This window comes from Zootermopsis nevadensis, unplaced genomic scaffold, assembly GCF_977971745.1.
Source record: "Zootermopsis nevadensis isolate Lab colony 2312 unplaced genomic scaffold, Znev_1.0 Znev_ptg000029l, whole genome shotgun sequence".
Classification (NCBI taxonomy): domain Eukaryota; kingdom Metazoa; phylum Arthropoda; class Insecta; order Blattodea; family Termopsidae; genus Zootermopsis; species Zootermopsis nevadensis.
The window spans coordinates 2,198,952-2,214,073 of record NW_028259161.1 but is presented as its reverse complement, the minus strand read 5'-3'; the positions used below and the strand labels follow the sequence as shown (position 1 = coordinate 2,214,073).

Below are 15,122 nucleotides of genomic sequence, written 5' to 3'. Positions count from 1 at the left end.
TGCTGTTTTAATAACAGACAGGACAAAGTATGGTAACCTGGAAACCTTGACTTATTCAAATGACGTGTGAGGTGACATACCTTATCCATATATCGATATCGTACACGTGGAAGGCCTGGATTTGGGACCCATTTAGGGTGATGACAGAGATCAGCCAGAGACATGTACGCGTTAAGGTTTATTTATACATTATCGATTCCTGCTCGATCCTTGTCCAGAAAAAGAGATCTGCGCTTCTCTGGGTCATATCGATGCCGTTAGGACTTTTGTTGAATAAACACTCATTGACACTGATCGTGGTTTGTAGGATATGAACACAGCAGGCAGCCTCTGAAGAACTGGCTGCTATGAATTTCCCTGCTTCTGGGTGATAAACAGGGAGCTAGTAATTTTGAACGCAAGCGGGTTCATGAAGCATGGAAAAAAGAAACAAATATCGGTGTAGAATACGTTACTTTATTTAAAGAGCTTGTAGATGAGACACTAGATTTCGTGAACATCATTGGAATGCCTCAGCGTTCGTTTAAAGTAATGCTGGTAGTCTGTCAACCCGGGGCTGTAAATTCTGTTCGTTGTTAGCATGCCCATGTAGCGTTATGTTCAGAAGAGGAACGCTGTATTGTGTGATGTTACTGTTTCAGAAAAATTGCCGTTTTCAGAACTTTTTGTTGGGCCGTGACGGAAATGCGAAGGTTTTATGGATCATGGCGATTTGTAGACGATGTTAGAACTGGCGAGTCCAGTGTTCGCTTGCCTGGAGGGAAATAAAATGAATGCGTTTAAATTTCATATTATAGGTCTGCAGGAAATTTTGTTGAACGAATGTCATTGGGTGCAATTGGCGTGACGTCATGACTCCCACGAGTATCCAGCCGAGCTTGAGAGGAAAGCGCTTACAGTTCTCCGATTTACACAAGCTACCTGTTACGTCTCTTAGGGCGAAATCTTCGTTGTAGGCTTTCCAACCAGAATTTCTGACGCGAGTTTGAAACCGTGGAGCCATTCATGGTCGAGGTTACCGACGCTTCGGATGAATTATCGCGCAATTGGTCGCAGATCCGACAGGTTCAGGGAAATAGAAATGCATGCTGAGTTTTTTCCTGAGCACTGTGACCGTTTCCGCATTTCCTTGTCCTAGCGGCACAGCCATCAAATGACGTCACTGTACGATAACATTAAGATCGATCTTAGCGAAACCAATTTTGAGTTTGTGTGTGTGTGTGTGTGTGGGGGGGGGTGTTTATAATTAACGGTGTCGAATCTTTTCCGCTTTCATAAATGATTCTGCCAATGAATTGGTTTTCACAGCGCATTTCTTTGCCGCGGGCTCTCCTGTTTATTGCCTTAGGTCTAAGGCACGACTTCTTCGTGATTGCATTGTTTTTCCCGAGTCTTCTCTTATTGCAGACCTAAGTGGAACGTATGCAGGTTAGTTGTTTAGCGACGCTGTGTCAGATGCAAATGGAAAATGACGGTTGAGGGGTTGGCACTGTACCATTATGGAATTTTCTTTCGGTCAATTAAAACGTATTTCTTCATGTCGTAAATTTCTTAATCGCGCCAATATTACCTGTCGCGCAAATGCCATTGCCTTTTCGATAGAAATTACGAAGTAAAAACTTGCTCTGTAAATCCGTTACGTTATTGACACGGTTTTTGAATATGAACCGACAGTCAGTAACACATATGAAGCGAACATTATGTAAAGTAGGCTACTTTCCAGTATAATAAAACTGTGGATGTTGTATTCCTTATGGAATGTACACATTCTCTATGCCGAGTGTCGGAACCTAGAAAATCGAACGTACTATATTGGAGCTTCATGAAAAGTTTCTTTTATTTCCCCCCCCCCCACCCCTCAGTGTTTGCTGTGTGCTTCAAATACTAAATTTGATAGAAACACAAAGTAGTTTCGGTGCTGAACGAGCGTTATATACTTTTTGCAATGAAAACCTCAGTCAGGCCAGCCAGTCGCCGAGCCGAGATTCTACCCCAGGTTCTTTTGATTACGATGATCTGTAGAACGTTTTGGTGTCACGTTACGACTTGAGGCCGTATTTCAATTGTTCTTAGCCTAACTTTATGTTAGAAGCAAAGGCAGGTTTGTGGCATTATGTCTGCCCTTTACTGAAATAATTTTTGAACCATTGCTAGATTTTCATGAAGTTTCTTATGAGCATTACAGCACTGGAAACATCTTAATATCAGCTGTTATAATTTCCCACCTTCAGTAATACTAAAGTGGCTGCCGTGTGAATGTCTAAGATGAAAGAAAAACCACCACCACTGCGAGCATGGTTCAAATTTGTTGTAACAATAAGACATGTTTTCGAAATAACAGATTTTTTAATGAAGGATTTGAGGTTCTCACAGCACTGAGTGCGAAGATGGCTGTCTTCTGGTATCTAAAATGTTTGTATTGTTATGTCGGTGGAGGTCTCGACGGTTGTGATCCCGTGTGAACTCACAAGTGGATACCAGAGTTCCGGGCATTATACTGCCTCCATCTTCGGCCCTGAAGATAGATGCAGTATGTTGTTCCGAAACGGGTGTAAACCTTCAAAACTACACGGCGCCTCCACCCATAATACCTCCAATGATATCTCCACCGCCGTGAGGACTTAAGTCCTTTTTAGTTTCAACTCCCTGCTGGCCACGCCGTAAGTGGATGTCATAAATCACTTTCGAATTCTTGCTACCCCAAAACGGCCTTTGAGCAGGTAAATGACGATCGGAACGATGGTATTTTCACCCTTTCCTGCACATAATGTAGAATTTGATCTTGACAACCACGACGCAAATTTTTTAAGTGGAAATGACAGTGCGGCTGTCAGACCGGCCAATCAGAAATGAGATGCGCGCGTCGCCATGATGGATGGCGTTTGCATGCATTCAACAGCCATCACGCAGTCAGTCAGTCAGTCTGTGCAGAGGTGTCAGTGTGTGTGTGTGTGTGTGTTGGTGCGTTGAGATACCATGTTACCTCCATCAGCCCTCGTTGTCAACCACGTGGAGCAGCACCGGGCGACCAGAAGGGAGCTTCCGGCCAGGATTAACCGTCGCCCTTCTTTACTCCTGGCGGCTGGTAAGCATTCAAAAGCCTGCGAACAGATGTAGCCTTGTGCTGCCAAGTACAATGTGAAGTGCGTTGTGCGGTTGTGAAATCGCTGACGAACCTTGAGGGGGGGGGGGGGGGTTATTTTAATAAGAGGAAAGCGCATATGTGATGATTATTCTGTCTTGAATATGAATGCAGCAGGTTCGTCTTGGACGTTGTTAACAACCGAGTTTTTTTGTCTTGGGTTCGTGGCGGTGCAACGACGTGTGTTGCATTTACCATCAGTCAAAGGGGTCCTTGTCTGTACTTGTGTGACGTTGCCTTGAGAACAATTGTTTTGTCCTTCTGATGCTGTATTATGTGGGTTTCGAATCAACGCAGTCGTGGCCTATCGTAAGGAACTGTAGCACCTGTGGCGGCCATGTTTGCTGGCGGCAGGCCGGTGTTGAAGCAGCTGCAATTTCTCTTTCATGTTAATCCCGCTTTCATACGACATATGGCCGGCTGGCAGGAGTGACATCCAGTTTAGCGGCTGATTGTCCTTACGCGTTACGGCGTAGAGTCGAACTTCGGTCCTCGAATCACGTGGCGACCCACCCTGACTTAATGAATATTGCAAAGGCTTTGTTTTGTTAGGCTGTTCACCTGCTTACATATGGATGAGGAAACTGTTTTTCAAGCGACTTTTCAAAGTCAACTACGCTTTCGTTCGCTAATCGATTTGAATGTGACAGAAGCACTTTTGCAACAGGATGAAAACCATTGGCACATAATTTTTTTGTTTTCAACTTTCAGTTCAGTCCACTTCATGACTGTAAAGAGTTATAATTATGGCCAGCGAAGAGGTATGGAGGCAACGTTCTACGAACTGTAGTCCTCGCGAATTCAAGGATAGGTGGTTGAACAGTATTTAGAAGAAAACCACGCAAATAGCCGAACATGTCCACCCGTGACCCAGCTGTAGTAGCTTCTTTAATGATTGATCATTAGTAGCGTTTTTCAGCTGTCAAGACTGTGAAAAGACGTATGTTGATTTTGATTCGTGAAGGATGTGTAAGGGATATATCGTGGCCTACTTCAAATTGTACTCCAGCACTTACTGTAGGGACAAGGTGCGTGCGGTTTTGACATTGCAGTGGTGCGTCTCGCTTACGTATAACAACGTGTCACTGCATAGTCACAGCTTGCCTGAGGCGAGCTGAAGCCTTATTCCGGTTATATTAACAGGTCTTGTTCTAGTTCCGAATTTATTATTAATTCATGTTGATTTTTCGTTTCCGAATATTTGTTTCTAACAAGTAAGCTCAGGTAGGCCACTTGAAGTGAAATTAGTTTGAATGCTTTGCGTAGGATAAACGAGGTGATTGTAGTAGATCGGTTTAAAAAAGTCAAAAGTTTCAACAAAACGCTCCTACTTCGAAGACGCCGCTACTGAAGTATTGAAAAACACGTTTCTTATGGTTGAGCCTGTGCGGAAATCGGCTAAATGCTAGGGCGGTCCTAAAAATGTGGAACTCGTGTAATATTGTGACATTTTCGAAATCGGTGAACTTAATGCATATATTGCACAGGACAAAAGTTCAGATTTATTGAGGAAATTTACCCAAAAGCGTATTTAGGCCTGTAACTGTTGTACATCACACTTGTGTAATTGTAGTGCGTTATAAATTTTATTAAAAAGTGCCAGGGATCTTGTGAACTTTCCGGCTTCATAAAAGGCGAGAAATTTTCTGTCTAGCTGAGAGTAGTGTTCATTTCTCAAAGTTAATTGGGTGGAAATATTTGTTTATACTGATAATCACACGAACCCCATATGGTGCATATAATTACCACCTATTTCAAACGGCTTAACCGAACTAAATCAAAATCTGCATTGTGTGCGCGTTGTTTGCTGGAGATGAAAGAACTCGCATGTTTTGTATGGCAGTAAATTTAAATTCAGCGTGCGCCTGTTTCTCTGTTACACTCAACGCGATACATATAAAATTTCAGCTTGACTTGATTTGCATAAAGTTAACGCTTAATGCATTTTGTCTGGCAGAATTCACTCTTCGTCCCGGAATCTTCTCGACGGTCTGTAACAGTTGTTAATTCTTGTTATTGTTGGTAGAACTGTGACAGGACTCGATGATTTTCTCATGCGACAATCGGTCCATGACACGATACAGATTGTATCATATACACATAAAAGTGCATTTTGATACGTAATCTTCATACTTAAATAATTTTTTGTTTCGTGTGTATTTAACAACGTTGGAAGAAAATCACTTGAGATGATGTAGTGTTACTGGCTTTCCAACAGTCGGTTTGTATTTGCAAGGCCGCTGAAGTACAACACTACGTTTAGAAGTGTCATCCATTCTTGTTTTAAGGATTGGAATACGTATGTCAACCACAAACGATTTATTTTGAATCCGAAAAATATCTTTGGGATTTATAATGCAGTAGTAACAGGAAACCTCTTCTGTGCTGTCGATCGTAATGAAATAAACACGGCTGCATGAGAACAGTTTGCACCCGGAGGAAGCCGTTCCCAACCTGTGGGCCTGCACAAACTAATCCGGAGCGCGGAGGTGTTTCCTAATTAGATGCATTTGGACTTGTCTAGACGCCGAAACCGCGAGGCCGTGCTAATCCTACAGCAGCTCCTGCTACTGGCTAAATTTACATTTACATTTACATTTCTCATCAAACAGTCGTCGGTGTTGCCACGTCTTGGCGTGTTTTACTCTGGCACGCATTCGGATCACGAGAATTTTCATTTATTTTTGTTTTGTAGTTGTGTTTGTGGGATTGCACCGCGGAAATTTCTGTTTGTGGACGTATTGAAGACGTTATGGTGCGTTTGGTGTTTTTTTTTAATATTCTTATTTTGCGAAACTTAATTTCAGAAGTAGCGAGAAGGTTGTTGAGTGGGTCGTGTGGTATGACTGTAATGCTTGTGAATACAAATTGATGTGATCGGCAGGTGTCGTGGCCTATTTTAAGACGCTGTGCAGTGTGCCGCTGTTTTCCTCCTCCTCGTCGCCGCCGGTTGCGCTACGGATCTTGTGTTAATGTGCCTGCTCCTTAGCCACGTTATTTCATTTTAAGGATAAACTCCGTTCTAGTCCTGTGCCTACTGACGCACGTTATTTATTTTCGAAAGTCAATTTGGGGGGGGGGGGGGCAACGCTGAAGGCTTGTCTACGGCACCAAATACTTCTGAGTGTGACATTCCTCTGGAGCGACTGGTGGAAAACCATGGAACATGACAACTAAGTCTGTGCTCCGAACGAGATTTGAACCTGATATATGTAACGAGCGGCAGGTGCTAGAGTAGCAGGTGCGCTGGATAGCCCGCATGTGTTTTGGCGGGAAATGGGTACAGTCCCAGTCAACACCGTGGCCTTATTTTGTATATAAGCCTGTTGCTGAAACGTGACTGGAGAATGTGAATTTAGCGATCACTGCTTAATTAGGACTAATAGACACGATGGAGTTGAAGCTTTAAAAACGAAAGAAAGCACATCACAGCGGTTTCTCCTGGGATGGTAGATGAGTGGCCAGCAAATCAGTTCAGATGGTAGTGTCTGCTGTGGCATTGGCTACTTTCCGCGGTTTCTAATTTTTCGGCAGCTCTGGGCGGTACTGGAATGGGCCACGAACTAGTGACATTATATGTGCAGTATGTGATTGGATTCTGGTAGGGACATTGCCTTTTGTGTCTGAAAGAACGGCCCCGGGACCTACCGTTCTGTTCCGTCGGATATGAGGCCGATGCCATTTTATACGGACGGAATGTGGCATTTAATGGAAGCAGGTGGAATACAATTCTTGCGACTATCCCAGCATTTGCTTTAGGAAGGACTGAGGAAGATATTAAATTGCCTTACTAGATACCCGGTCTCCGAGCCGATAATCGAACCGGGGACCCTCCATCCGAGCGCTAGTAACCTCTCCCAGCTTTACCTTCGTGCTTTTCCAGCTCCCCATCCGAGAGCGGGACAATTTGAAGCAGTGCTATGATGTGTCTCGCCGTTTTCGAACGCAGTATAATTGCAAAGTGATCTGATTTTAGCTTGAGCATGTGCAATATTTTCCGGGCAATACACGAAATGCTGGCATCTATATATTCTTTAGTTGTGCCGTACGTAATGAAAACGCGTGGTGGAATCTAAACTGCTTTGTGCGTGTCTGATACTTTTAGGGACATGAAGGAGCAAGAAACTCATATTAAGCGTGTGTTGGAAACCTGGAGGACGTGAGCATAGACGGAGCAACGATGTTAAAATTGTTACAGAATATACGTATGTCTTCGAGACTCGGACTCGTTTGTGCCAATTCAGGTCAGCGTACAATGGCAGAGATTTGGATGTAATAACGGCATTTACATCAGTTTGTTATATATCTTTGTGTTTTGAACATCCTTTAACTCATCACCCTGATGATGGAGGCAGTAAGCACCTCTGAAACGTCGGTGGACTACTTCCAGGCTACAGGCGCGACGTCCCAGAAGACAGCCATCCTCATACTCGACGCTGTGAGAATCAATAATCTGACCTGATTATAACCTATGCTAACGTAGGCAACCCGTGGTGTTTTACATCCACGCCCGCAGGGTTTGTTGGAACTCTTCTTCAAACAGGTCCTGCCGCGTGAAGAACTTGTCTGCAGTTGAAGGAGCGTTATCAGTCACATTGTGGCCTGACTTCTGTCAGATTCTGCACGTTTTTTGGGAGTAGATGTAGCCCGGTCAGTGTTCACAACGCTCGGTCGAAGTTAGCTTCGTTTTACTTGAAAATGCTGTCTCAGTTTTATCACGAAGCAAAGGTCGCCCGCCTGTCCGTGATAAGGGAAGTGTTACGACAGGGCCGATAACCCAGAAGTTAACTGCAACGCATCTGACTGAAAGAGGTAGTTTTCAGGCTCGAAACAGACGAAATGATGTGGCTGGCTGGGTTTTGCAGGTTACTGTCAGGTTTGGGTCGAGTTGTCAGAACCTGCAGTGAAGATAGAACCATTGATATGTTCCGAAAATTTGTACGGTTTCAGATGGGGGTCCGACCACTGTAGTACTAACGAACATGGCGAACATGACGGCGCTCGATCACTTTAGCTTGAAGTATTGTAGATCAACACCTGTCATTTGTACCCAAGAACTTGAGGAACCTCTGACCCATAGCCAGTGTCCTGGGGTTTCAACAGCATGGCTGTTCTGAAGCAAACGTGTTCGAGATTTGGCTTTTACAAAATATACGGGGAGGTTTTTTGATCGTTGGACGTGTAAACATCGTCGAGGTATGAAGTTTGTGCGCAAAGAAATACCAAAATTGGAAAGACATACATATTGATCGTTCAAATAACGGGTGACCTCACTTGTTGATAACTGAACTGTCATCATATGACCTCCAGAGCTTGCCAGTGAAGTCAGTTAACATCTCAGACAGAACTCATCACACTGTCTCAATTTCTTATAGGGGCCGCAACACTCGCATTTTGGGAGAAACTGTCTACTTCCACTGTTGCTGTAACTACATAACAGTAGTTATCATGAGGGCCTGGAATGTATCAGAACCGCTCTCTTACCTGTAACTTCCTTGTATTAATAATAATGAATTAATACCATCTGCTCCCATGTTAATAGTGAGAGCAGGTGGTGGTCTGTTGGCTTGTATTGAACATTTTCATTAATTCCATTAAACAAATTTTCCTTTTGCCTGTATCTTTACTGATCGATGCTTTCAAGGTTTTTCTTTAGTTCCTCCGGGCAAGTGCTGGCTTATCCTCACTTAGACCATGACCATATCTTTCCTCATCATTCATGTTTCATCATCATCATCATCCTGTTTGGCCATACCATAGCTTAGACAGTTCCTCACACGATGGCTGAGTTAGTATGGGATTTGTGGTATTGAGTCAGGTGTAAAATTGCAACTCAGATCACATCACATCTGATGTTGAATTGTATGATGATTGCTGAATGATGAACTGAAAGGGTTGTGAACAAAGTTGTCTGTACTAGCCTGGTATTTACCTGGTAAGATTGAGGAACCCTCATGATAGCCACTCTTCAGGCTGAGATTGATCTTGGGACCTCTCAGAAAGAGGTAGTAATATTAATAATTTTACTGTAATGTGTCGTGAGTCAGGTTTTCCTTTGAATACTGTTGCTTAGCCTGCCAGTCATTGCACATATACTCCATGCTTGTCTAACATGACCCTTGTCAGGGGTTGGTACTGTAGGCTACTGTGTGAAGTGACTCAGTCTCACCCCTCACCAGTCATCATCATCATCATGCTATAAACCAGGTTAGTTCAATCAGTGTAGTGACTGGCTCTGAACTGGATGATGGGGGTTCAGTTCCCAACATGTGCAGTGACTTCTCTTCACTCATACAACCTAGGGTCTGTTTCCTTGGGGGGCAGTGTGACTGGGGTGTTGAGCTCACTCCATCTGGTGTGGAGGTTAAGAACGTGGCGCTCTTTGCCTCTTCTCTGTCATGTATGATGCTTAAGTGAGGGACAGTCTTATTTTTCTTGTCATTTGATGCTATATACGCTGTACATCTGGCAAAATGGTGTTAAATAAACCAAAAACAAAAGACCACACCTTAAATATTTAATGATGAAAATACTTAGACCTGTACATGTACAGTAAGTTTAGCTCCTTGTGTGCCATTACTGTTGCTGACTGGTTGTTTTATGTTGCAGCAAGGGAAAGATTTGCTTCATCCAGCAGCACAGATGAGCAGGATTCAGGGTCAGAAGCCGAGCATGAGGCGGGTTTGTCGGGAGGACGGCCACACAAGCCTGGGGGTCACAGCCACTCAGGGAGTCATGCTGTGAGGAAGCGTCGTGGCAACCTTCCCAAACACTCTGTGAAGATTCTGAAGCGTTGGTTGTACGAACATCGCTACAATGCCTACCCAAGTGATGCCGAGAAAATGACACTTTCTCAGGAGGCAAATCTCACAGTTCTGCAGGTAAGAAATATGGACCAAATTCTTTTTACAGCTGACACATACTCTTGTTTCTTTATCTCTGTTTTGTCCAGGTTTCCTGATCTTTCTTTGCAAGTCTTCTTGCTTCTTACACTTGTTCTACACTATTTGCCTATATGTTTCCAGTCTGCCATGTTCTTGAATTTTTGAAGGCGCCCAGTTCCACGTTTTATTTTGCTATCTCTCATTTTAGGTGGTGGTTTTAGATGCCTGTACCATAGCAACTTGTGTACTTCATTTATTCTTATTACAATGGCTAACTCCATGGTACAGGATTGTAGTTAAGAGCAGTTGACAGAAGACCCCTTGTTTTATGATGCCTTTATGTTTGTCACCATTGTCACAAACACCTGAACCAGCAAAGTTCTTTGTTGTTAGATTGACAGTCCCCCTACACAATTATTTTTATTATAGTTTCAATGTTTATTAGGAATACACTACATATTTTGACCCTAATTGGTCATCTTCAGGCAGTTCTCTTTAAGAGCCATATTAATTATATTCTTCTGAGTGGTGTATTTTATTTTTTAAAAACCAGTTTGCCTGAATTTGTTGTTACTCTCTTCACGAAACATACCCTGTTATCTGAGCCTCATTAATTTATACAGTTTTTATGATAATAGTTCAAGGGCATAAAGTGTAGCATTTCTCATAAAAATTACATATTCTGGAGTTACTGCAGTTGGAGTGTGGAAATTGATTACAGGTTTGTAATTGGTTCATCAATGCAAGGAGACGCATTCTACCAGAGATGATTAGACGGGAAGGGCACGATCCCCAGAATTACACAATTTCAAGACGGGGCAAGAAGCTTACAGGGAGCCAGCATTCAGGAAGCATGGGGAGCCCACGATCTCGTGGAACCAGTCACTGGGACACCAGCAGTTCCAAGAGAAGTAACATGGTGCATGATCACGATTATGATGACAACATGGGACTCATGTACCGCAGTGAGGAAGACAGCCCCAATGAGTATGAGAGCAGTTCTCCAAGCGAAGAAGAGGCACGACAGCCTGCAGCAGGACCGTGGCACAGTGTTATTGTCTGTCGTTACAATTGTCCAAAAGACTGTGTTGGACATCCAATCAAGAGAGAGTAAGTATCACTGTTTGGGTCATCACAACCATCATTCATCTATAAGCATATTCATCCGTGGGTTGATAGTTTTTAATTTGGGGGTACATAGTCTATTTCACATGTCATGAAGTGAGATCCCTGTCTTGAATTAACTTTCAAACCTGTTCACTTCTTTCATCTGTTCTGCTTGTAGATGGCTGTCACAACGTTCTCCGTTATCCATTGAAGTTTATCCATCTTTGAATCTTGAAAATCACCTGTTCATTTGTGTATTTGATAAATGATATCTCCAAAAGCAGTTTTTAATATTTAGTGTGTTTCAGAAGTATTTTTACTGAGCTTTAAACAAAACTTTATATAAAAACTCGTTGCTTTTTTGAATAGCTCATTTCCGGAAATGACAAAACGCATACACAGCTTTACTGAGTATCTTCACTTATGTGACTGACACAACAAATAATGCCAAAGGCATACTCTTTATCACCACGTAGCTGCAAGAAATTTTACTCTTATCAGTGGTGAAATGGTAGAACCATCAGAATGCTTTATACATGTGGCCTAAATGGAACATATATAAAATAGGTACCTCATTAAAATATACAACACTACTTGAAACATTTTTCAGTGTGGTGCAGATTTAATGAAATACAAGGGGGAAATAATTTCTGACAGCAGTGTGATGTCCTGTGACATTGGGTTTGTGTTTTCAATAAATGAAGATGACATCACAAACAGAAAAGAACACATTTTTATGGACCTGATAATTTATGTTGCAGAGAAGAAGTCCCTCCCCCACCAGAGACGATGGCAGTGCATCATGGAGTGGATAATTTTTATGGGCCTGATGATTTGCGATGCAGAGAGGAAGCCCCTCCCCCAGTACAGACCATGGCAGTGCATCCTGGAGCAGATACTTTTTATGGGCCTGATGATTTGCATTGCAGAGAGGAAGCTACTCCCTCAGCAGAAAGTGCAGCAATGCATCCTGAAACAGATTTCTGGAATGCATCACCATGCCATGGAAGTCTTGCTGCTTCATCCAGTCAGGAGGAGCGGAGCAGCAACTTTTCCCACCCCCAGGAGACGCCACCCCCTACACCACCTGAAGATGAAGACAAAGATAAATTCAAGTGCCTGTATTTGCTGGTGGAGGCTGCAGTGGCTGTACGGCAGCAGGAGATGGAGCGTGAGCTGGCACTGCGTGTATAACGCCAGCTTGCTCACCATGTAGTCGCAGCATATCATTTAATTTTGTATTGAGAGGTTTTTATGGCATTCCTTCTGTTACAAGACTGTGGATATAGATGCAGAGGATGAACTGCCAAGTAACCTATACGCTCGTGTCAGATAGGGCACTGGTACGTCGACAGTGCCAAGAGCATGAATGCAGTGGTGGACCTGTTTGCTCAATGTTACACACCAGATGTTTCACTGTAAGGAAGATTGTGCTGAGTGCAAAGATGAGTGATGAATGTGTGCTACAGTAATGCTGATTCTGATCACTGCTCAAGATCATGTACTTGTCAGGAAGGGCAGAGTTGTGGAGTGAGTTGAAGGTTCCCTGTGCCCTTCCTTTGGTTTTCTAATGAAATTAAATCATTTGTTGAACCTTACAGTGTTAAGGGCTCGATACTTGAAATTAGGTTTAATTTTTTGTATTGTACAAGTCATTCATATCTTGAGGTCATCCATGTAATTTTGCTAGACTGGATAGGCTAAACAACTTAAAATTTCACTGCCAGAAACATAATTGATATAGCCTATCAGGTCTCACATAGCCACCTCCACATCGCAGCTTGTGACTACAAATCATAACAATAACAATTTTATAAGCAGAGCAGACCTGAAGAACACAGAAATAAACTGAATTTTTAATATAAATAAATATTTTGTGATAACATACAGGAAGTCTGTTTGTACTTACATATCAGGAGGTTTGAGTGGCTTCAGTTTTACTCTGTTTATCACAGCATTTTACCTTTCATGTGTTTGCAAAAGGTGAACAAAGTTGTTAAACTACGTGCTATTGTTGCACAAAAGTCCGGAGTCTCAGGATTATTTTTACACGAAGTTACAAGGTGGCATCATAGTCTATCTAGAATTGTTATATATAATACAATTAAAATCACAAAAAAAGTCCTGAATCTGATGTACGATGCCCAGTCTCCTGAAGCATTTCAAAGTGCAATAGCTGAAATGCTTGTGATATTCTCCAAAATTGGAAGTGGATTATTATGTCTAGAAACAGGCAAAAGACAATTGTGAGTTGTGTTTGATGCTGAGATGAGGAGTTTTGTCTTGTGTTTTAATTTTTATATTCTTAGACCACTGGTACTCCAAACAAGTGTCGAGACACACTATTGTGGGAGACCAGTCACTGTAGTGATTATGTAACAGTGCAGTAAGGAGACATAGCAGAACAGGAGACGTAGAACATTAAAAGCATGTTGTGAATTTTAATCATGCTTTGTTTATTTGTTGTTCCTTTCCACTTACTTTGAATCTCTTGTTGCACAGAGTGCAAGGACTAGAGTGTCAACATCTTTTCTTCCTATTCCACTGGCCTCATATCACTGTAAAGGTAAAATGGACATTCTTCATATTCTGCATTGAAACCATCAGGAGCCATGGAGCTGTCCACCACTAAAGAAACTAGTTCAATGTCATGGTGTAAGCTACTCGTGGCTGCCATCCTCCATTAAGCTTAGCTTTTCTGTCTAATGTGGCCTGCCTGACTTTGTCCTTTATTTTTTATCTTTAAATGTGAATATTTTTGGTTCTTTTCAACATTTATGGAGCAGTAACAATAATTTGCACTCTAGCATAAAATGTAACTTATACTGTTTTTATACCTGTCTTTACTTGATTGCTTCCAGACCCACATTTTGCTTCCATTAAATTAGAACTGCCAAAGCCATCTTTTCATTCATACAAATTTGCTTTGTGGCGATGTTGTGTACCTTGTAGAACTCAAGATACATGAAATAACACTTCGTTCATGGGTCATTTCACTATTGGTTCAGTTCTGTGAGAGAAATTTCATTCGTATTGTTTTAGTTATTAATGCTGTCAGTATATTGGACTAAACTGCATCATTTGTTCATGGTAGTCCTAATAACTGCAGATAAATTTTCTTTGTTCCTTCAGTAGAGAGTTGAGACATTAAATGTGGGAGTGTAGTTTTCATTTCCAGTGAATCTCAGCCCCATTACAGACACTAAGCTTCTGATATCAGCACTCTACTTGATAATGTTTATGTTTGAGACTGCTCGATATGCCATTTTAAGGCAAAGGATAAGCCTATGTGTGTCTGATCATCAGAAACAAGCTTGTTCATGAATCAATAAGTATAAAAATATATTACAAAAACAGAATGAGCACAAAAGAACTTTACACTTTCAGAAAAATACAGAAAACAAATATGGCATACTTAAGCATTTCATACCAACTCCAGTTATTGGAAAAACCCAGTTTTGTTTCAAATGAACCAGGTGATTGTTGTTGTGCACCTCCACTGGATGCTACTAGTTTTGAAAATGGCTTCCCCACAACAGAGGAGTTGGTGTGTTCTGCAGGTAGCGAAGATTCTGTAACAGCTATGCAACATGTATTTCACACACACGTTTCACATGGAACCACCTAGCTGAGTATCTGTTGTTTATGCAGCAATCTTTGCCAAAGTTGAGGGCACAAATCAAACTGCCAGAGCTTTTGTCACTGGGAACACTGCACAATGTTTGGGATAAGTTGGATTATCGTCTTTATGTCTGCCATGTGACTTGCAGAGTGCATATTGAGTTCATGTGAGGTGTATGCAAAACTTTGAGGGTTTTTCTATTGACTTGTGTAGGTGTGAAGTTGTAGGTATGCTGCATTTGTTGTCTGTTATTTTGGAAATGCAAATTCTTTTGTCCTCACTTCATTCACTGAAGACTTCTAGAATGTATTTCTGGAGGCATGCTCACAGGAAAAAAATGTGTATTTTTAGTTTTCTGATGGGTCTG

At 42.1% G+C, this 15,122-nt stretch overlaps 1 protein-coding gene across 3 annotated transcripts in view; it reads left to right on the top strand.

Moving 5' to 3' along the window:
* The window catches only part of LOC110827394 (uncharacterized), a 53,373-nt gene extending 39,795 nt beyond the window's left edge, over window positions 1–13,578 (top strand). The window contains exons 1-4 of one of the 3 annotated variants that reach the window (XM_022059011.2): window positions 2,901–3,085; window positions 9,752–10,023; window positions 10,748–11,136; window positions 12,063–13,578. In XM_022059011.2, coding sequence (XP_021914703.1) covers window positions 2,977–3,085; window positions 9,752–10,023; window positions 10,748–11,136; window positions 12,063–12,327 — 1,035 coding nt within the window. In that variant the 5' untranslated portion in view covers window positions 2,901–2,976 and the 3' untranslated portion in view covers window positions 12,328–13,578. Of the gene's footprint in view, window positions 1–2,900; window positions 3,086–9,751; window positions 10,024–10,747; window positions 11,137–11,894 lie in introns of those variants that run through there. The other 2 variants (XM_022059010.2, XM_022059012.2) reach the window with 2 other exon arrangements.
* Window positions 13,579–15,122: the final 1,544 nt, after the last annotated feature.